This window comes from Rhinatrema bivittatum, chromosome 7 (genome assembly GCF_901001135.1).
Source record: "Rhinatrema bivittatum chromosome 7, aRhiBiv1.1, whole genome shotgun sequence".
Taxonomy (NCBI): domain Eukaryota; kingdom Metazoa; phylum Chordata; class Amphibia; order Gymnophiona; family Rhinatrematidae; genus Rhinatrema; species Rhinatrema bivittatum.
In genome coordinates, this window is record NC_042621.1 from 36,091,278 (window position 1) to 36,113,822 (window position 22,545).

Consider the following 22,545-nt stretch of genomic DNA (forward strand, 5'->3'; position numbering starts at 1 on the left):
TGAAGGTTGGGACAGGGAGGGGATCAAGGGTGGGTTAGTAGGGGGGGACGGGTTGGAGGGGGAAAATCTGGAGAGAAGGTTGGAGATTTTGTTTTTGAAATAATTGGCCAGTTCTTCACATTTGGCCATGGCCTCGGAATCTGGGATAGTGGGGGGGACAGGGGTGGTGAGGCTGGCGACGTAGGAGAAAAGAACTTTGGGGTTGAAATTATAGTCATGAATTTTTTTACCATAAAAGTCTCGCTTGTGTTTGAGAGTAGACTGCCTATATGTGTGTAAGGCTGTTTTGAAGATGGAGGAATGTTGCGGGGTTGGGTCCTTACGCCATTTTCTTTCTTTTTGTCTGAGATTGGCTTTTAGGGTTTTTAGCTCCTGGGTGTACCATGGCTTAGAGGGTTTTGCTGCGGTGTTTATGATACGTTCGGTGATTGGGCATAATTTGTTGGTAATGTCTTCTGTGAGGCTATGCCAGGATGCTAGGGCTGTGTCTGGGTCTGAGCAGATAAGCCTTGGTAGGGATGAGGCTAGTGCATCGGTTAGTTCGTCGCTAGGGCAGGTTTTTCTGGAAATGATGGTGGTTTGAGCAGAATGGTTAGTTGGGAGGGGTTTCTTCAAAGTGAGTCGGCTTTCAATGAGGTAGTGGTCAGACCAGGGCACTGGGGTGCAGGTGGGTGGGTTGGCGGTTTGGAAATTGGAGTTAATAAACATTAGGTCCAACGTGTGACCAGCTTTATGAGTTGGCGATGCTATAATTTGTCGGAAGCCTAAGGCAAGGAGGGATTGAATGAAATTTTCGCAGGATGCAGTAGGAGGGTGTGAGTTAACGTGGAGATTAAAATCTCCAAGGATGATGGAAGGTGTATCTGTATTTATCCATTCTATAAAAAATTCAATTAGGGGGGAGGGATTGGACTCGAGGATGGTAGGGGGGCATAAACTAGACATAATTGGAGGGTATCTGCTTTGAAGAGGCCGATTTCAAGTTTGGGTGGGGCTGCTATACTGATGAGTTTAAGGTTAAGATGTTTCTTGGCTTATGAATGAGGTTCTACGAGACTTCCTGAATTCCTTCGTGATAGTATACCTGGATGACGTTCTCATATTCTCCAAAGATCTGGCATCTCATCGACAGCACGTGAGACGGGTCCTTCAGGTTCTCCGAGAAAACCATCTGTATGCCAAAATGGAGAAATGTACCTTTGAGGCAGAATCCCTGCCTTTCCTGGGCTATATTATTTCCTCGACTGGTTTCCAGATGGACCCAGATAAGGTAACAGCCATTACCCAATGGCCCCAGCTGAAAGGGCTTAAGGCACTCCAGCGTTTTTTGGGGTTCGCAAATTTTTACAGGCACTTCATTCCCGCTTACTCCCATCGGGTGGCTCCACTCACGGCTCTGACCCGCAAGGGCGCTGACGCTAGGAACTGGCCGGAGGACGCGGTCGCTGCGTTTACCGATCTCAAGAAAGCCTTCCTGTCGGATGTCTGCCTCCGGCACCCGGACCCCTCCAGGCCTTTCATAGTGGAGGTCGATGCCTCCAGCGTCGCAGTGGGTGCGGTGCTGAGTCAGCACTCAGACTCAGGGAAACTCCTACCCTGCTCATACTTTTCAAGAAGGTTTTCCCCAGCTGAGAGCAACTACTCCATTGGGGACATTAAACTGGCACTGGAAGAGTGGAGGCAGTGGCTGGAGGGAGCTTTGCACACCGTCACGGTTTTTACAGACCATAAAAACCTCGAGTTCTTGTCACAAGCCCAGCGCCTGAACCCCCGCCAGGCCCATTGGGCCTTGTTTTTTAGCCAATTCAACTTTGTCTTACAATATCGACCAGCGGCCAAGAATGTCCGGGTGGATGCCCTCTCCAGGACCACCTGTAATGAGGGAGATCCAGAGCCACCCCAATTCATCTTGGATCCTAGTAAGGTCCGTCTCTCAGCCGTGATGGTACTCACCCAGGACAGAACTATAGTTCCTCGTAAGGATCGCCTGACCGTACTTCAATGGGCCCACGACTCCCTCATCGGCGGCCATGCTGGCCGTGAAAGGACATTAGAACTACTTAACTGATACTATTGGTGGCCAAATCTCCGACAGGAAGTCGCCACGTATGTGCAATCCTGCCCTACCTGCACCCGCCAGAAACCCAGCCCGGGTTTTCCCTGCGGTCTTCTTCAACCTCTACCTATCCCCACGGAACCCTGGACTCATTTAGCCACAGATTTTGTGGTAGACTTGCCACCATCTAGCGGCCATACGGTGATCTGGGTAACAGTAGACCGCTTTTCTAAAATGGTGCACTTGGTCCCGCTTCCCAAACTTCCAGCTGCTCCTGAACTGGCCCTTCTGTTTGCTCAGCACATCTTTCGCCTGCACGGTCTCCCTCAGGACCTTGTGTCGGATCGAGGACCCCAGTTCGTGGCTCGGTACTGGCGAGCTCTTTGTAAATGTTTTAAAGTAAAACTCAATTTCTCTACGGCGTTCCATCCGCAAAGCAATGGACAGATAGAGCGGATGAACCGCACCTTAAAATCCTATATCCGCTCTTTCATAAATGAGCGACAGGATAATTGGTCCGAGTTACTACCGTGGGCAGAATTTGCTTATAATAATCAGGTTCACGCAGCCACGGGCATGTCTCCCTTCCAGGTGGTGTACGGGAAGCCCCTAAGACCACCACTCCCTCTCGATGCCTCGAGCACTTCGCCAGCTGCCCAAGGTACCACTCGCCAGCTTCAGGTTCTCTGGCGAGGAACCCAGAGCAAACTACGCCGGGCAGCTGCCTCCGCCAAACAAGCGGCAGACCGACGTCGACGACCAGCCCCCGCTTATCAACCGGGAGACCGGGTGTGGCTTAACACCAAGAATATCCGTCTTCGCCTCCCTTCACGGAAGTTTGCACCCCGGTTCTGCGGCCCGTTTCGTGTGGCCGAGAGAGTGGGCTTGGTGTCCTATCGTCTAAGACTGCCGTCTACATTCCGGATCCATAATGTTTTCCATGTATCCCTCCTGAAACCTGTGGTCCTTTCCCGTTTCCATCGCACTCCTTCGGATCCTATGGCCACACCCATAGATGAGGATCCTACTTATCAAGTACGAGACGTGGTGGATATTCGGTTCCATAACCGCAGGTGGGAATACCTCCTGGCCTGGGAGGGTTGTAGCGACGAGGATAATACATGGGAGCCCAGTCGTAACATCCTTGACAAGGACCTTCTGCGCCAGTTTCACCAGGACCATCCTGAGAAGCCTGGACCCCTCAAGAGGGGCCGTAAAGGGGGGGTACTGTTGCGGTCTGCTCCGCTTCCCCTCTCTCCTCATTGACCGGCGCTTACCTTCGGGCCAGGGAATGCCGCGCTCACCACCCTCCGGCTCCCAGGAACGCGCATAGGCCCATGTGGCTTCCGCCATTTCCTTGCCCCGCTTGCAGTGGCCTCGCACGCGCGAGTACGGATTCTTTGGGCGCCCAGAACCCGGAAGCCTGGCTCCGCCCGCAGTGATGACGTCACCCGCTACCCAGATATAACCGGCGCTCAGACTATTCCTCTTCGCCTTGCAACGAGGTTCACTACAGTCCTGTAGCTCTGAGTTGCGTTCCTTGCTGTGTTTCCTGCCTGCCTTGACTTCGGTTCGTCCTGATTATGCCTTGCCTGCCACCTGCCTTGACTTCGGTTCGTCCTGACTACGCCTTGCCTGCCGTCTGCCTTGACTTCGGTTCTTCCTGACTACGCCTCGCCTGCTGCCTGCCTTGACTTCGGTTCGTCCTGACTACGCCTCGCCTGCTGCCTGCCTTGACTTCAGTCCGTCCTGACTACGCCTTGCTCGCTGCCTACCAGCCTTGTCCTCAGCGTGGCCTGCTCCAGCGCCTGCCGGCAGCCTTGCTTCGCCACAACCCCGGACACCACGTCAAGCGCCCCTTGCAACTACGCCTGAAGGAGCTGGAACCCTACGGGCCCCTCCTGGGTTGTTCCCGGTGCCCGGGTGAAGCTCTTGTCTTGAACTCTATTCTCCCTGAACTGTCTAGTTCCTTGCTGCTGCCTCTCTCACTAGCACCTAAGTCCCAAGGCGCCAGAACCCTACAGGTTCCTCCTGGGGGGTTGCTAGGTGTCCGGGTGAAGAGCTTGTGCTAGTCCTGTTACCACTGGTTATACCTGCTTCTCTGTTGCTGGACTCTCTCTCTGGGTCCCAAGTCCCAAGGTGCCGGAACCCTACGGGCTCCTCCTGGGGGGGTCTGTGTACCCGGGTGAAGATCTTGTATCAGACTCTATTGCTACTAAACATCCTAGCCCTCTGAGTCTTGGCTCCGCCTCCCGACCTACTCCACCCCTCGGGGTGGGTTGGCCCAAGGGTCCACTATTCAGCCGCAGAACCCGGCCGTAACACCCACTGGGTGTGCGTATGTTCATGCGAGCTTGCAGTAAGCTTTCCAGGGAATGGAGTTGGGTTTCCGATTTTCAGACATCCGTGCAAAAGATTGTGCATGGAAGTTATAAACTACTAGTAGCAGCTGTATCTTCAGCAAGTACTGGGGATTTGACTCACAACATTTTCAAAGTTGTTTTATGCGCATAAAACCACTAGTAGCAGCAAAGTTTGCATAGTACGTGCAGACTATATTGCAGTTAGCGGTGTTATAAAATTGCCCTCTTTGAGCCTGAATATACAAAGCATATGGAGATTTCAGCCCTAATTTTCTAAGCCTACTTATATGCGTAAACCTGCTATGAAAATTTGTGGGACTGTGCATAGCTTAGTGCAGCATACACATACACATTTACACTTACTAGAGAGATAAACCTCAATTAATTTTCAGAACAGTGTGTTTGTGAGGCGCTAACTAAACTTAAAAGCGATGGAGCCAGACGGGATACCTCTAAGGGCATTAAGGAAACTTAAGCCTGGATTTATCAAAATGCAGTAAATATCGCATGCGATGGGAAAAGGGGTGTGTTTTATGGTAACAGGGAGTTTATTGCAATTTGTGCCAATACCTAAGTTACTGCAAATTGTGATCACTTTTTCACACTTTGAGATAAGTGCCAGAAATTGGTATTTCCTACATACAACCACTGTGGAGACCATGTTTATGTGAGAGTGAGAGAGAGAGAGAACCTATCCATAATGCCCTAACCCTAGATAGGTATTTATATCTCTATGGGAGGCCCACCTAGTAACTCGAGGTGAGGTTTAGGTATTAGTGTAGGGGTTAGGGGCCACTTTTGACATTCAATGTGAGATGTACGAACAAAACAGTACTCTCTTGTGAACATTTGGTGACCCTCGGAGCGAGGAAACTCTCTACCTGTTAGATAGCGGCATGAGAGGCCTTGCATTCTGTTTTCCAGCGTCTGTCCTGATTCCTGCTCCACATTCCTCCTCTACCTTCTTGGATTGATTCACGGTACTGACCTCTGCTTGCCTGACTACATTTGACCGCTGCCTGGAACTGACCACTACCTGCCTTTTGACTACATTTGACCGCCGCCTGGCACCGACTTTTTCTCGTCTTGACTACCCATGGACTGATCTTGGAACTGACCCTTGCTTTGGCTGACTACCCTCGAACGGACCCCCCCCCCTGGCTTTGACCCTTGCGCTACACTTGGATACTCTGCTCGCTCCTGTGACCACCAGACCGCCTGCTCGGACACTGCCCGCGGCCTACATCAGAGTAGACCAGTAGGCGCTGCCTATCTCGCCCGGAGGACTTTCACTTCCTGTTGCCTTCCTGAGGTCTCCGGTGATCCTGGTTCAGGTCTAGTCCCTCCTTTCCTCACCAGCCGCACACCTTTGCTCGTGGTGGGCACACCTCTCTCCTCTACTTCTCCGGGAGACCCTCTGAGGCCCACCTAAGTCCAGGCGGTCCGGGCTCAACCTGCGGAAACCCCGGATTGCTATTGGTGAAGCTCCAGCTAGCCTCTGTCTCCTTGTGTGCTCCGCCTCCTGGTGGCAGGCGCTCTCTGGGTCCGACCAGAGGGCTGTACCAATCCTGCACCAGGCCTAGGGTCCACCTCCAGCGCAACAGGTTGCCAAGGCCATTGACTCGGCGGAGTCCCCCGCTTTGCGGGCCATCCCTGGTCTGGTTACGCACGTCCGTGAACAGCAACAATTCATTGAAGCATTGGCCACCTCAGTGGAAAGACTGCATTCTCAAAATAGAGGAATCTGCTATGGCCAATCCAGGGGATCTCGCCCACAGCTCGCCCGCTGTCTTACAGCCCTCACAGGCATTGCTGGCCCTCCCAGCTCCTCCCTGTTTTAATGGGGATCCTCGATTCTGTCGAGGTTTTATCAATCAATGCTACATTCAGTTCTCACTGCAACCCACTTTTTCCGGATGAAGTGATGAAGATCATGTTCATTCTATCTCGTCTGGAGAGGAAGGCCCTGGCATGGGCCTCCCCGCTTTGGGAGCACCCCGACTCAATACTACAGCAGCTTCCTCAATTTATATCAACATTCAGACGCACCTTCGAGGACCCAGGCTGACAGGTGGTCGCCGATCACCATCTCCTACACCTCCGCCAGGGATCACACTCACTCTCTGAATATACTGTGGAGTTCCGAACTCTGGCAACTGAATTGGGATGGCAGGAAGACTGCCTGCGGGCACTCTATCTCAAAGGACTGTCTCCTGTTCTGAAAGAAGAACTGGCCGCCCGAGAGTGTTATAGTTTGAGGTGTTTGAGTGGATTCTTGGGTACTGTGGCAGATGACCACACCCACGGGGAGGAACCCCGCGGGGAGCCACAGTACTGGGCTAGACTCAGGACACACAAACACAGAGTTTTGTCTTTTATTGTTCAACTGATGTATACCACCAATGTTATGGCTGTCGGCCGCGGCGGGCCATGACCGGGGCCGACTGTCATGGCCGCTGGCTGCGGCGGTCCACAGCCGGGACCAAATACTCACCCACGGTGTTGGGTTGGCCCGGAGGCTCCTGCAGGAGCAGGCAGCCTCCTTCGCCACTCTCCTCGCAGCCATGGCCACTGCTGAGGCCAGCCGCAGGGCCCTGCACGGCCGGGATGACTCCTCCCCCTTCTGGCTGACTTAGAGTCATGCGCGCGGCTGAAAATAAGATTCAAAGGGGCCACAACAGGAAGTTGTTGTGGCTCCTTCCCGGGACTCCTCCCTCGCTTTGGGTATTTAAGGCAAGGTCTGCTCCTAAGACCTTGCCTTGGTATTGAGGCTTCTGGCTTGGTGGTTCCAGTGTCTTCGTTCCTGGTTCTGGTTTCGTTCCTGATCTTCATCCCACTCCTGCTCTTCTCCCTCGTCGGATGGACTCTTGGCTTCTGATCCTTGGACCGACTTCCGTACTTCTCTTGGCTTGACCCTGGACCGGCTTCCGACACTTCTCCTGGCTTACTCCTGGACTGGCTTCGGACCATTCTCCTGACTTGCTCCTGGACTAGCTTTCAACCCCCTTCTGGAATCGACCATTGGACCGGTTGCGGACCATTCTTCAGCTCTACTCCTGGACTGTCTATGACCTGCTGGAGGTGCCAGCTGTCTGGAATCAATGACCTGCAGGAGGCGCCTACATCCAGACTATCTTCAGTCTTCAGTGAGTCTCCTACGTCCCAGCGGCTGGATCTCTACAGGCTCTTCGTGGGGTGATCACGAGCTTCCAAGGCGAAGTCTTCAACTGTCTGAAATTCATGACCTGCAGGAGGTGCCTGCTTCCAGGTTATCTTCCCTCTTCAGTGAGTTTCCTAAAGTCCCAGCGGCCGGATCTCTACAGGCTCCTCCTGGGGGGATCACGAGCTTCCAGGGCGAAGTCTTCATTCAGCTGCTGATTCACCTGGCCTCATCCTCTGACGGTAGTTACCTTAGAGGGTTGACTCTCTCTTCGGTAGCATTTACTCTACCTTGGAACAGGGGTCCACCTTTTGATTCATAACACCGGAGGTAGCAGTAGTGAGGTGATCCAGAGGTAGCAGTCCAGGGACCCTCGGCAGAGGGTACCCGTCTCACCAAGATGGTATAGGGATATCCAGGTGAAGGTTTCCCAGCACGGCAGAGCTGTAGATGAGACAGATTACTCACTAGATGGTAGCTGTAAGGCTGACGATTCCACCAGGCAGAAGTAGATGGTAACAGGCACAAGAGGCAGGGAGAGCAGGCCCTCGAGGACTGAGGAGCCAATCCCAATAAGGCACCTGAAAGAAAGCAGAGGGCCCCCGAGGAGTGGGTACCCAGGTTAGAGAATACCCCGAAGGGCAGAGAGAGCTTCCAGTGGCAGCACGGAAGCGGTGGAGTAGCTTAGGCCAGACGAGTCCAATCCTTTCTAACTCGATGAGCTAGCAAACAAGCGTAGGCTAAATGCCTGGATGGCGTGACATCACTCAAGGGGGATGCCCCCGAGGTTCCTGCCATGACGTGGATAAAGACGTGGGTGGCTTGCGTGCACGCACCCTAGGAGGCCTTTAGGAAAAACATGGCATGAGGCTTTGCTATAGCCTTTCCGGGGATGCTGGAGAATGCGGCTTGCAGACATGGTGGTAGCCATCTTCCCAAGGCTAGCGGAGAGAGCAGAGAAAAAGGTGAGGCACAAGGGTCGAAGCCGTCTGAGACCGACGGACGCAACAGTTTTGGAAGAACGTATCTCTCTCATTGGGCAGATAGACCACCGTCTCCTGGAACGGCACCGGGAAGTAAAGGCTCTCTGATCTCCCGCCCTGTGACCACCCCAGTCTACGAGCCCCAGGTTAAAGGCTCGTAGACTGGCCAATCACCCGGACAAGCTCCAAGGTATTTGTGATTGGCCTCAGCCGGTGGGTCTACGGGCCCTACAAAGATTCCTGGGGTTCACAAATTACTATCGTCACTTTATAGCAGACTACTCCACGCTGGACGCTGCACTCACCGCCATGACGAAGAAAGGAAATGACCTTCGGGTCTGGAGTCCCAAGGCCCAGTCTGCGTTCCAAGCATTGAAAGAAGCCTTCCGTATTGGCCCGTGCCTCTGCCATCTGGACCCAAGCCACCCCTTCATTGAAGAGGTTGATGCATCCTCCATTGGAGCCGAGGCAGTCCTTAGTCAGTACTCTACCAAGGGAGCTCTTGTCCCGTGCTCCTTCTATTCCTATAAGTTCTCCCCCACAGAACGGAACTATTCCATTGGGGACCGCGAACTTCTGGCTGTGAAACTCGCCCTCCAAGAATGGCGCCCCTGGCTTGAAGGGGCGCATCACAGGTTTACTATTTTTACCGACCATAAGAACTTAGAACACCTGAAAGAAGCCCAGCTACTCAACTCAAGACAGGCCTGCTGGGTCCTCTTCTTTGCATGCTTCAACTTTGATTTTCATTACCGCCCAGCGGCAAAGAACCTTCGCGCAGATGCGCTCTCACGCTCATTAAAGTCGGAGGATATTCCCGAGACTCCGGCGCATATCATTGACCCTGCCTGCTTCTCCATCGCAATCACTACCACTATACCAGCCGGTAAGACGGTGGTGCCCCGTCGCCTCCAAGAACATGTACTCCATTGGACCCACGACTCCAAACTTGCTGGCCATCTTGAGATGCTCCGCAGACATTATTGGTAGGCTGGTATGGTCAAGGACTCCCAAGACTATGTTGACTCGTGCCCCGTCTGCACTCAACAAAAGCCCCCTTGGGGGCTTCTCCAACTACTCCCTGAACCATGGACTAGTCTATCTATAGACTTTATCGTGGATCTGCCCCCTTCCAAGGGGCATACTGTAATCTGGGTCATAATAGACTGTTTCTCAAAAATGGTCCACTTTGTCCCTTTACCTGGGCTACCATAGGCCCTGGAACTGGCTCGACTCTTCCTGACTCATATCTTTTGTCTCCACGGCCTTCCGCAAGAAATAGTTTCAGATCGTGGTCCTCAATTTGCCATAAAATACTGGAGATCCCTCTGTAGAAAGTTTAATATCACCTTGAATCTAACTTCAGCATACTACCCACAAGCTAACGGCCAGGCCAAGAGGACCAACCAGTCCCTTAAAGCCTTCCTTCGGTCATATGACAACAACCAGCAAGACAGCTGGGCCGACCTTCTACTACAGAAGTCTCTCCTTTCATTTATTTATTTATTTGTTTGTTTTTCTATACCGACATTCGATTTGGCATATCACATCGGCTTACATATAACATGATGTCTAAAGGCAATCTTTGGCTTTCACAGTAATCTTTGACTGTCAGCCCCACCTACCTCTGCCGATTCCACTCAGCGTGCTTTCACCAGCAGCCCAGTCTACAGCCCAGACTATTCGTCAACTGTGGGACCAAGAAAAGGAGTGTCTCCACCAAGCGGCTGACCGAGTCAAATGCGTGAAGGATGCCCATCGTCGTGCCGCACCAATGTTCCTGCCTGGGCAAAGAGTCTGGCTCAGCACCAGCACATCCGTCTCCAGTTGCCCTCTCAATGGCTGGCTCCAAAATATGTGGGACTATTCCCCATCCTGTCACATACCAGTTAAAATTATCTGCGAACCTAGGAATCCATAACACTTTCCATGGTTCTCTGCTCAAATCCTTAGTACTTTCATGGCCATCTCGAAGACCTCCACCACTGACACAAGTCTCAGCGGAATCTGAGAACACACTTCAAGTGCAATAAGTACTGGATGTCAGATGCCGTAGAGGGCACTGGGAGTACCTCCTTTCGTGGGAGGGCTTCGGCCCAGAAGAAAATTCATGGAGCCCTCTCACCACATCCTTGACAAGAACCTCCTCCACAATTTCCATCTTCAGCATCCGGAGAAGCCCAAGCCGGTAAGGGGGGAGGCCTAGAAGGGGTGTACGGTTGCACGTCCTGGCCGTGCTGGTGCCGCAATCAGGCCTGCTCACTTCGCGCTTCCCTCCACTAGCTCCGGCTCTTCTTCCCTTGCTGTGGCTGCCAGCTCCCGACATACCCGATGCTCTCCTCAGGCCTCTCCGGATTCCTCCATGCCACAGGCCTCTCAGCAGAGCTCCCGTAGGGGCTCTGCATCTTCTGCCTCCTCTGCCCCGCCCCTCGGTGTGCGCATGGCTGATGTCAGTTCATTTAAAGAGTCCAGGGCGGGAACCTCATCCCAGACGCTGCCTGATGACGTCACTTGAGGCTCATACTTAAGGTGAGGCTCTGTCTCCAGAACCTCGCCTTGGCAATTGGGTCGACACCTTCGGTGTAGCTAGTGTGCTGTCCTACGTTCCTGTGTTCTCCTGCTTCTTCGATCCAGTCTCTGTTCCAGTGTTCCTGTGGTCCTCTCTGTGTTCCAGCGTCTGTCCTGATTCCTGCTCCACGTTCCTCCTCTTGTCGTACCTTCTCGGATTAATTCACGGTACTGACCCCAGCTTGCCTATGTTTGACTGCTGCCTGGAACTGACCACTGCCTGCATTTTGACTATGTTTGACCGCTGCCTGGAACTGACCTCTGCTTGCCTGACCACGTTGACCGCCACCTGGAACCAACCTTTGCTCGTCTTGACTACGCACAGACTGATCTCAGAACTGACCCTTACTTTGGCTGACTACCCTCGGAGGATACCCTGGCTTTGACCCTTGTGCTACACTCGGATACTCTGCTCACTCCTGTGACCACCAGACCAGCCTGCTCGGACGCTGCCCATGGCCTACATCAGACTAGACCAGTAGGCGCTGCCTATCTCGCCCGGAGGACTTTCATTTCCTGTTGCCTTCCTGAGGTCTCCGGTGATCCTGGTTCAGGTCTAGTCCCTCCTTTCTTCACCAGTCGTGTACCTTTGCTTGTGGTGGGCACACCTCTCTGCTACCTCTCCAGAAGACCTTCTGAGGCCCACCTAAGTCCAGGCGGTCCGGGTACCCAAGGGCTCAACCTGCGGAAACCCCGGATTGCTATTGGCGAAGCTCCAGCTAGCCTCAGTCTCCTTGTGTGCTCCGCCTCCTGGTGGCAGGTGCTCTTTGGGTCCGACCAGAGGGCCGTACCAATCCTGCACCAGGCCAAGGGTCTACCTCCAGTGCAACATTTAGGCTGCAAAAGCCCAAAGGGAGAATTACAGTATTGGAGGCGAAATTCTTCTAAGCACCAAAGAAGAGCAGGATCTGGGAGTGATCATACCGGATGATCTGAAGGTGAACAGACAGGTGGATAAGCCATGGCAAAAGCCAGAAAGATGCTTGGCTGCATAGGAAGAGGAATGGTCAGCAGAAAAAGGGAGGCAATATTGCCCCCATATAAGTCCCTGGTGGGACCTCATTTAGAAAACTGTGTATGGTTCTGGAGACTGCTCTTTTAAAAAGATATAAGCCTGCTGTTCCAGAGGATGACTACTGAAATGGGCAGTTGTCTTTGTTTTAAAGCATATGGGAATATACTTAAAGATCTAAACATATATTCCCTAGAGGAAAGGCAAACTAGGGGAAATATGATAGAGATGTTTAAATACCGCCAAGGCTTCCATGCACAGAAGACATGCCTCTTTCAATTGAAAGGAGGCTGTAGAATGAGGGGTCATGGGATGATGGTGAAAGGGAATAGTCTCCAGAGTAATGTAAACACATTTTTTTTTATTTTTACAGCGAGAGTAGTAGCTGCATGGAACGGCTTCCTCATGGAGGTAATAGAGACAAGAATAGTGTCTGAATTCAAGAAACCTTGGGATAAACACAGAGGATCTCTGAGGGAGTGGTAGGGATTGTAAATAGTTGGTATGGATGGTCTTTTCATGCTGTCACACCTCTATGTTTTTAACCGTCCATGTAGATGTTTACATGACTACTTCTGAAAATTGAAAGTCCATGCATAAATGATTTCCTTGCCCCAACTCTGCTCCTGGAATACTTCTTTGCAACACTTGTAAAAGTCCATGTGAAATCAATTCCACACATACCTTTACTCATGCAACCCCCAGGGTAATTTTCAAAAAGCCTATTTACATGAGTGAATGCTTTTGAAATTACCCCCTTAACATTGTGTTGAATTTTCTGAGAACATGCATGGAAAACCAATTAAGAAACTGAAATAAATGAAATAAGGTTTACATGCAGAGGTAAAACCAGCAGAAAAAAATTAATAACACCTATATAAACTACAAATGAAGTATTGTATCCAATTCTGGATGCTGTAGCTCCAAAAGGACACAGATAGAGTGGAAAAATGCAGAGGTGGGCTACCAGAATGGTCTAAACTCTGTACCATAAATACTTTGAAGAGAGACTTCAAAAACATAAATATGTATGCCCTGGAAGAGAGAAGGGACAGGGGGGAGGGGGATATGATAATCAGATACCTCTAGGATATTAATAATGCACAAGGAACAAGCATGATCTGGTGGAAAGGAAGTTGTAGAATAAGATGTTGTGATGATACAAGTCTAAAAGGGGGTAAATTCTGGAGTAACAAGTATTTCTTCAGAGAAAGAGCAAAGGGCATATGCAATAGTCTGCCAGCAGAGGTGCTGTGGAAATGATAAGATTGAGAAGGATCTTTGGTATTGCAGCAGAACAGAAAAAAAACCTTGTAACCTTTATCTGCTGCCTTCTAAGTAATCACTCATGAGTCAGTGGTAGGTGAATGAACTTGTTTATACTTTGGTTAATAATTAAAGGGGACAATAATGATGGCACATAGTTTAGTTTTTAAAGCAAGAGAGCTTGAGAGTTAACAGGGAGAGGCAGTTGAAGAAGATACATTAGATACTTTTTAGATTGTACCTTTTTAATGCAATTTTGAAATGATTATACCTGGATAACTAAACCCAGGTAAGATCAGGAACTGAAAATTGCTCTCTCTGGTGGTGGTGGAGGAGGTAGTTTCCCTTTAAAAATGTGCTTGTGGAGAAATGCGGAGAGATTAATCCTGTTGGCCTTATCCATGCGTTGTGTGGCAGCCAACCTGAGTCGGAGTCTCTGGGCGGCATCTGAGGTCATCAATAAGCGTTGGGACCATCTTCCTTAAATTCGGATGTCCTGTGGCATGAGCTGCTGGTGTACAGCCAAAGGGGAATGCCCCTAGGCATATTTTTTTTGGGGGGGGAAAGACTACGAGTTTCCATCTTTTTCAAGCTATAAAGTTGTTCGATATGAGTAAGAAGAGGAAGGGAGTGGTGCAAGCCATCCCAGCTAGGCCTGTTTCTACCCCGGGTACTTCACAACCCACTACTGATACCTTTATGATTGTTTCCCATCTAGATGAACAAAATACAGGACAAGAAGGACTTGGAAATCTTTCCTCCATCCATAGTGAGTCCTGCAGCTTGACATATATCTCAGCCCAGGAGGAGACAGTTCTGCAGGTTCTTCCACGGAGAGACTGTTAGTCAACAGTGTCCAGTTTTCCCCATCCGAAGGTGGGAATAAGCCTGCAGATTCTTCAGTATTTGGGCCAGTCACAACATCTACCCCTGGAGTTTCATCTAAAGTCTCAATGACTATCCCTCCTAAGCCATTGTTGATTAGCCTAGATACTTTATGGACTGCAATAGTAAGGCTGGAGTGTTCTTTAACTACTAGAACCGATAATGTTTTGTCTTCTGTTAATGATATTTCAGCTACGAATTTTTCTCATTCTCAAAAGTTGATTGATTATGATATGAGACTTCAAGAATTGAATGGTTATGTCTCTGAGTTTAAAAAAAGTAATGCAGCTTTAATTATAGATTATTCACATTGTAGGATGGAGAATTATGAGAATTCTATAAGACAATTTAATCTTCGTATCATTGATTTTTCTAACTCTCCTTTAATATCTCCACTGGAATTGCTAAAAAAATTCTATTTGGATATCTTACAAATTCCTGTTGACTCCTCCCCCCCCTCCCCCCCCCAATATCAAAAGCCTTTTATTTACCAACTCAGAGCCAGGAACCCCTGATAGAAGTTAGGGCAAGGGTAGAGGGTTCAGAGGTTTATTTGGAATTGTCCAATGTCTTGCAAGATTCTAATATAGATTCTAGAGCTGCTTTATTAGTAGTTTGTTTTAGAATCTGATAAGGAATGGATACTTAATAGGTTCTTTTCAACTAGATTAAAAACTTTTATGAGACATAAAGTTGCTGTTTTTCCTGATGTATCCGGAGTGTTGTGGAAGTGAACTCTTGGATCGAGGGGGAGTTGGCGCAACCTGCAGGGAGGAGCCCTGCAGGTCCCCACTGTCGGCAGGTGGAGCAGACTGGAGCAGAGGTCCAACTGGAGCTTCACCAATACCAGCCCTCGTTCCCCTTAGGTTGATTCCTCGGATGCTGGGGCCGGTTTCTCAAGATGAGATGACCTATTGCCAAGGCATTGGAGGGATGTCTAGGGCCACCTTAAATACCTTGGTGGCTGTGATGTCATCTGGAGGTGCCCCAGCAGGATTCCCGCTGCTGGCCCTTTAAATAATAGGAGATAAGCGCGCACGCACCCTAAGGGGGACAGGGTCCCGTGGTCTTGGCATCCTGCTACACAAGAGGAGCGCGGCACGGTTTCCCGCTGCGTCTGGGAGAGGCAGGCCGACGTCAGGTAATCTCCACGGGAGTCCGGAGGATGGTCGCGTCTCGCCTGGGAGGCCTTTCCTGGCATCGGGAGGTGGCAACGATGGGCCCAGGCTGGAGGTAAGTGTGGTGGGCTGCAGGATGGGCCTGCGGTCCGCCACAGGCTCAGAAGAAACTTTTTTTTTGTCTTTAAAAGAGAAAGCTGTTGCGCCTTAGGATTTACTCTTATTTTACGTTTTCCCTGTAAATGCTTGTTTAGATCTGGCGATATTAGATATATTTTTTACAATCTCAAACAACTTGAAGTTCTTCTTCTTACAAGAACTACCACCCCTGCTATAGCTTCATAATAGTCTGGGTAGTGTTAGCGCTTAATGAGAAATTGTCCTTAATAGGCTCATTCTTTCTAATAATACATTTTCTGTTCTTTTCTCAAATATTGAGGACTACTTTGCTAAATTTGTTTGTTTATAAATTTCTTTCCTGTAGACACTTTTTATTTCTGGAGTCAAGTATTCTTGAGGTAAATGCAAAATTTAATAAAGAGAAATAAAAAAAACAGTGCTTGCAGGCCCTGCGCAGATTCTAAACATTGCTCCCTCTCACCCCCCAATGATTAGGGAGAGGGAGTTGGTGATAGTTACCAGGCCAGATGTATTCATGGGTTTTTCTCATTTGTGCCTGATTCACTAAGGCTTTTCTCCTGTTCTGTCTCTGGGGGAAAAGAACTTGATGAATCAGACCCTTTCTTTTTTTACTGGAAAAAAGCTTAGTACACTTAGCTCTCAATGAATATACAGTAAAGAAGTTGGCAATTTATTAGCTAATGCAGGACTTCCCAGTCTGTGGTTCCAGACTCCAGATGAGGTCACAAAACCTTTATCTGGGGGTCACAAGTGCCTCAAATGGCAATGCTCTTCCGGCAACAGCAGCAGCAGCAGCAGCAACAGCTTTAGTAGTGGAAGTCAGCATTGGGCTTGTGAGTCAGCACATGTTCACAGGCCCTGCAATGGAACTGCCCCTGCATGAGTTTCTGTGGTAACAAGAAGCCCTGGACGAGGAAGGAACAAGGCTGCTGCAGAGATCATGAACTTGCACTAGCCCGCAACCCCCTTTAGTAACGCTGCTGCCGCTTGTAGATCACTGTCATGCTTGGGACCAGCCATGAGGGGAGGGGAGGGCCGGGCTGAGTGTGCATAGGTCAGTGAAGATTGCCACTGCTCCTTTCCTCTCACCCAGCATTGAACCCACCCTAGAGAAAAATGTTGTCCCAGTCATCAACCTTCCAGTTGTCATCCAACTTTTGGCCCAGAGCCCAAAGGGAAATCTTCAGCTGACCATGGCCAGGGGGATGTTTGGAGGAAAGGTTACTTGAAGGGAAAGATGAGATACAGGAGGGTGTTTGAGGACTGCATAGGATAGAACCAGATTGGCTCTGGAGGGTGAGAGAGGAGAGAATGATAGAAAATCAACTGGGGGATGTAAGAGAAGATTGGAGGTGTGAGAGGATCAACTGGGAGGGAATATGAAAAAAGGGTTGGAGGGGAAGAGAGGGGGATGGGGGATGACAAGCTCAGTTGGGGGTTATAAGAAGGGCTTGGGGTGAGAGAGGGTCAGCTGGGAGAATGTGAAGAGGGCTGGAATGTATGGGTTGGGAGAGCAGTGGAGTTTGAGAAAGGAGGCCCATTGGAGGGGGTGGAGAGAGAGGAGGCATGCTGGAAAGGTAGAGGTTGAGAGGGGATCAACTGAAGTGCAGGAGAAGGTGAGAAGGAGTGATTGTTTGGAGGAGGGACCGCACCCATGCTAATTATTTTTTGTCATCCTTAGGGGTCCTGTGAATTTTCAAGTAGTAAAATGAGGTCACATTGCCTAAATGTTTGGGAAGCCCTGGATTAATGGTTAAGAAGTTGGTGACTGTGAGGGAGTATATATTCCTAACTGTAAGATATGATCTTTGGGACCATGGTAGTTGACTACTAGAGAACTCACTCATGACACAGGGGAATTGCTGAGTCATTACCCACTCGGACAGGCTAGGTGTAAAGGTTGGACTAGGGAGGGGAAATGATAGAATGAGGCCAGGAGTTCAAAATCCACAAAAACTCTGCAAAGTAAAGCCCAGAAGCGAGAAGGGAATTTAAAATAAACATTGTTTCATCAGAGAAATTAAACTGTATTTTGTTTGAGCAAACAAAGCTTAGCTTGGCACTTTGAAGTAAGGGAACTGCCAAGTATACATAGCTGCACATACATGCACGCACGATTTTATATTGACTCAAGCATATACGTGCAAATCCCATCTTGAGCGCATGGGGGGGGGGGGGGGGGGGGGGGGGGGATTTTAGTAGGTATGCGCGGCGACGTGATCAGAAATAACTGAGCAGACTGAATGGGCTGACTGCTTTTTCCTTCCATCAGCTATTATGTATTACTTTGAAACTGAGGAACTCTCCTAAGCATTGTTGAGTTTGTCTTATGTAAAATTTCAGGATTTAATACTTGGGGGGGGGGGGGGGGGTGTGAGATTATTTTGGTTCATTTATATTAGGGTGGAGAAGGGTGAAAGGCTGTTTTAAAGCTATAATTAATTGCTAAAATATCATTAACTCATCCAGCACTGGTTGTTGTAAGAGTATAAGAACTAATGAATCAACAACAGGTCATCACATTTAATGCTCACCACTTCCCTATATATTAAAGGCTCTATATTTATTCAAGATCAAATCTTTGTCATTTATTTATTTTAAAAAAATGTCCATTTTTTATATATATTGACATTCCCTTAAATATATTACAAAAGTGCATTCATCCACCATCATTCCACAATCATTCCCACACATGCCTTTCACAACTATATCCCATGCACACTACATCACCAAACCCCACTGTAAAATATTAGCTCATACATGATCAGTATCAATGCACATCACAATATCTTTTGAATGAGTATCTTCTTTAAACAGCAAATTATCCAATGCTTTTTTACTTTTACAGCATAGGTGTCCTGAACATGAATGTAAGGAACCAAAAGTCTCATAAAATGCAGCTTTTGAATAAAGTCTTATTCGTTTCAATTTTAAATACTTTGTAGAAGGTGATCACTCCACTTATGCAATTCGTGCTTGCTTCATTCCGAATTGTTTTACAACATCCGGATACGTCGCACTGTCAGATAATTCTCATTGCAGTTCATCAAATGATATAAATTACAACCTGTACTGGATATGTCGCACGGTCAATCACATCTTATTGCAAATTCATCAAATGGTATACATTACAACCTGCCTTCATCATTATATCATGTACACCATTTGATGAATTTGCAATAAGTGTGATTGACCATGCAACGTATCTAGAGCAGGTTGTAATGTATATCATTTGATGAACTGCAATGAGAATTATCTGAAAGTGCGACGTATCCGGATGTTGTAAAACAGTTCGGAATGAAGCAAGCACGAATTGCATAAGTGGAGTGATCACCTTCTACAAAGTATTTAAAATTGAAACGAATAAGACTTTATTCAAAAGCTGCATTTTATGAGACTTTTGGTTCCGTACATTCATGTTCAGGACACCTATGCTGTAAAAGTAAAAAAGCATTGGATAATTTGCTTTTTTAAAGAAGATACTCATTCAAAAGATATTGTGATGTGCATTGATACTGATCATGTATGAGCTAATATTTTACAGTGGGGTTTGGTGATGTAGTGTGCATGGGATATAGTTGTGAAAGGCATGTGTGGGAATGATTGTGGAATGATGGTGGATGAATGCACTTTTGTAATATATTTAAGGGAATGTCAATATATATAAAAAATGGAAATTTTTTTTTTTAATAAATAAATGACAAAGATTTGATCTTGAATATAGAGTCTTTAATATATAGGGAAGTGGTGAGCATTAAATGTGATGACCTGTTGTTGATTCATTAGTTGTTTGACGTAAAACAGGTACCAGTGCGGTTGTATTTTGGAACTGTAAGAGTATAAGAACCATAAATAGGAAAGAAAGCAATTATCTTTACTAATGTTGTTAAAATGAAATTAATTGTGAAAAAAAAAAAATATATATATTCTTTTTGACTCACCTCATTTCCAAAGATGTCTTTGCGATCATGGATAAGGATCCATCCCATTCTCCAACCAGGGACTAGCCAGCGTTTAGCAAGGCCCCCGCAGGACAGGATCGGTACCGTGGTACTGAGAGGTGCCAAAGCCTGAAACTTGCTATCTCCAAACACCTGCAGAATTAGTGCATACTTTAGAAATTCACTCTTTACTTCTAAGAACTTAATGTAACATTATACATTTTATTTCTGTTCACATTTATCTGGTGCCGTACATAAAAACACATTTATATGGTGCCGTATATAAAAACACAACCATCTTCACTTTGACAGATGATGCAAAACGGAATCCAAACTCTTCCAAATGTGTCACCATCTTTGGGAAAAGATCAGAAGTCCACTTGGTAAGAAATGAAAAATAAAATGGAATGGGTCAACAATTGGAAAAGGAAATGAATGGAAAGGGAAGGAGAAGCAATGAATAAGTGCGTGAAGTAGATAGGCGATAACTTTAAAGCCTCAAGGGAAGGAGAAACAGGGAATGAATAGGCAGGGAGACCGGTGGTGGAGGGCTTTACAGAGCAGTGGGGTGATGGACAGATCATATTTATCTTGCTCCTTTGGGTTTCTGAGTCAGAATTGTCCACCATAGGATTTAGCAATCTCCTCTTGTCTATCTTCTGAATCCTTTTCCTGATTTTCTTTCCATTTTATCTTTTCTTATGTCTCCTCCTTTCCTCATCTCTTCCCCCTTCCCAAATTTATCTCTGATCTCACCTCTCATTTCGTTATTCCCCAGCTCTGTCGTTATGCTGTCCCACACTCTTCACCTCTCCCTTCATTTTGGTCTGACACCTTTCCACCTCCCTTTTCACTCTCTAGATTTCATATTCCTGTCTTCTACCCCATTCTCTGCTCCCCTCACTTCCTCTCACTCCCGGTCTTTTGCTTGCTTTCAGCTGCATCTAAGCCCTCTACTCTCCACCTCCCTTCCTCAGTGAACCACCGTCCTCCGGCTTCCCCTCTCAGTCCCTCCCACCTTTCCTGTTTCCCCTTCCTCCGTCTCTCTTCTTCATCTTCCTTTCCCAGTTCTCTCTTCTAGCTTCATTTATCCTCCCCCAGTAGTCCACCTGATCCCCACACATCCAGCACTGTGGGGTCCAGGACCGGCTCCTGCTGCAGGAAGAAGACAGGCCCCACTGCAACAAGGGAAATTTGAGAAAAGGGGGGAGAGGGAATAGTGCTGGGGAGACTACGCGTACTCGTGCCCAGGAGAAAAGTGCTAATTTAATAGTTCTGGGTCAGGAAAGAAGTTTGTTCAGTGTTTTTACCTCTTGCCCTGAATTATCATTAATAACCACTTGTAAGATCTCTCTCCTTTCAAGGGCTAGTTTTTGTCATGTTCCTCATTTGTTTCCTGCCAAAGATGGAAGAGTACAAATGATGGGATAAGAACTGTCCTGGATAAGAGAAGATATCTTACAAGCAGTCATACTCTATGGCTAGCAGCTAGACCATACCCTTACAGCATAGATGGGAATAACTGGAAGGGCCAGTTGGGTGCCATCAGGCCAATATTCGAAGAAAGCTAAATGCACGTCCTAGATGCCTTAGTTTTCGCTTTAAACTTCACCTAACTTTAGGTCCCTAAAGTTGTGCCTACTATTTTTTCAGCTGCATTTAGGCATGTAAGCTAGGTGCTTAATGTACTTCCCAACCTGATCTTGCCCTGGCCCACCAAATTTTTAAATGCCTAAATTTAGATGCTCAGCAGGCAAGAATTTTAATTTGTCAGATGCTTCAGATTTTTTAAATATGTTGCTAGTATATAAACGGAACTATTTTTTGTGCTTAGAATCTTTATTCAGAAACATCAGACAGAAGGAAGGGGGTCCATATAATCCTGTGTATATTGGGGGTAATTTTATAAATGTCTGCATTGGGGAAAAATCTGAAGGAACTTTTCACTCAAGGACTTAGCACAAACTTTCATAAGGAAAGTGTGCATGTACTTTCCCTTTGCAAATATTCCAGGAAAAGGACTACATCACATTTGCAGCTGCTAATTTGTGTGAGCATTTTCCAGAGACTATTTCTGATAATTCAAGCTTGCATGTTAAGTGCTCGTTCCCTCGTTGTGTGTGCAGTAAGTTTATCTGCACACAGCGAGGGCCATTTCTGTGGCTAACGCTCTGTTTTACAATTACACTCCTTCAGGGCCTGTAGACACACTAGGCGAACTAGGCCTGGGCCTAGAGCGCTGAGTATTAGGGGGTGCCGCGAGCAGTGGTATCCAGAGGGGAGCCAATGACCTCAGGTGCAGGGAGGCTCATGCAGCTGCCGATGGACCTCATCCCACTGGCAGCTGAGCAGCGACACATAGCAGGCAGATCGTCAGGGCCGTGGTGGAGCTCACATCACCACGGCCCAAAGAAAAAGGTCACGTTCAAGCCTGCAGGTGCTCCTCCTCCTTCCTGCCTGCATGGCCCCGGAAGAAAATGTTCCTGGAGCCGCGTGGGCAGGAAGGAGGAGGAGCATCAGCCGCATGTAGAAGAGGAGCAGCGTTTATGGGCCGCCACAAATCCTAAGTCGCAGCAGCCCGAGAAGAGGAAGAGGCCCGGTAGCAGGGCCACCACGGATCCCACATTGCGGGCGGCCTGAGAAGATCAGGGCCATTGCAGAGCCCATCCTGCGGCAACCCGTGAAGAGGAGGCCCAAAGGTGACAGAGAGGCTGAGGGCCTGTAGAGTGTGTATGTGTGCGTGTATGAGATGAGTTGAGAGATTGTGTGTGAGAATGAGTTGAGAGACTGTGTGTGGGAGTGAGGACCTGAATGTTTGCAGATACAGCATTTGAGAGCCTCTGTGTGTGAGAGAGATAGCATGTGACAGTGAGAAGCTGCGCTTGAGCAAGACAGCATGTGGGAGTGAGAGAGAGCCTGTGTATGTGAGAGTCAGACAGCATGTGCCAGTGAGAGACTGTGTGTATGAATGATTGTATGAGAGAGAGCATGTGACAGTGAGAGCCTGTGCTTGAGCAAGACAGCATGTGGGAGTGAGACAGAGCCTGTGTGT

The 22,545-nt window shown here is 48.4% G+C and overlaps 1 protein-coding gene across 1 annotated transcript in view; it reads right to left on the reverse strand.

The window, feature by feature from the left end:
* Positions 1 to 22,545, reverse strand: part of TAT (tyrosine aminotransferase) — a 124,077-nt gene that overhangs the window by 35,122 nt on the left and 66,410 nt on the right. The window contains exon 8 of the mRNA XM_029608248.1: positions 19,494 to 19,646. Within this exon, the coding sequence (XP_029464108.1) occupies positions 19,494 to 19,646 (153 nt within the window). The remainder of the gene's footprint in view (positions 1 to 19,493; positions 19,647 to 22,545) is intronic.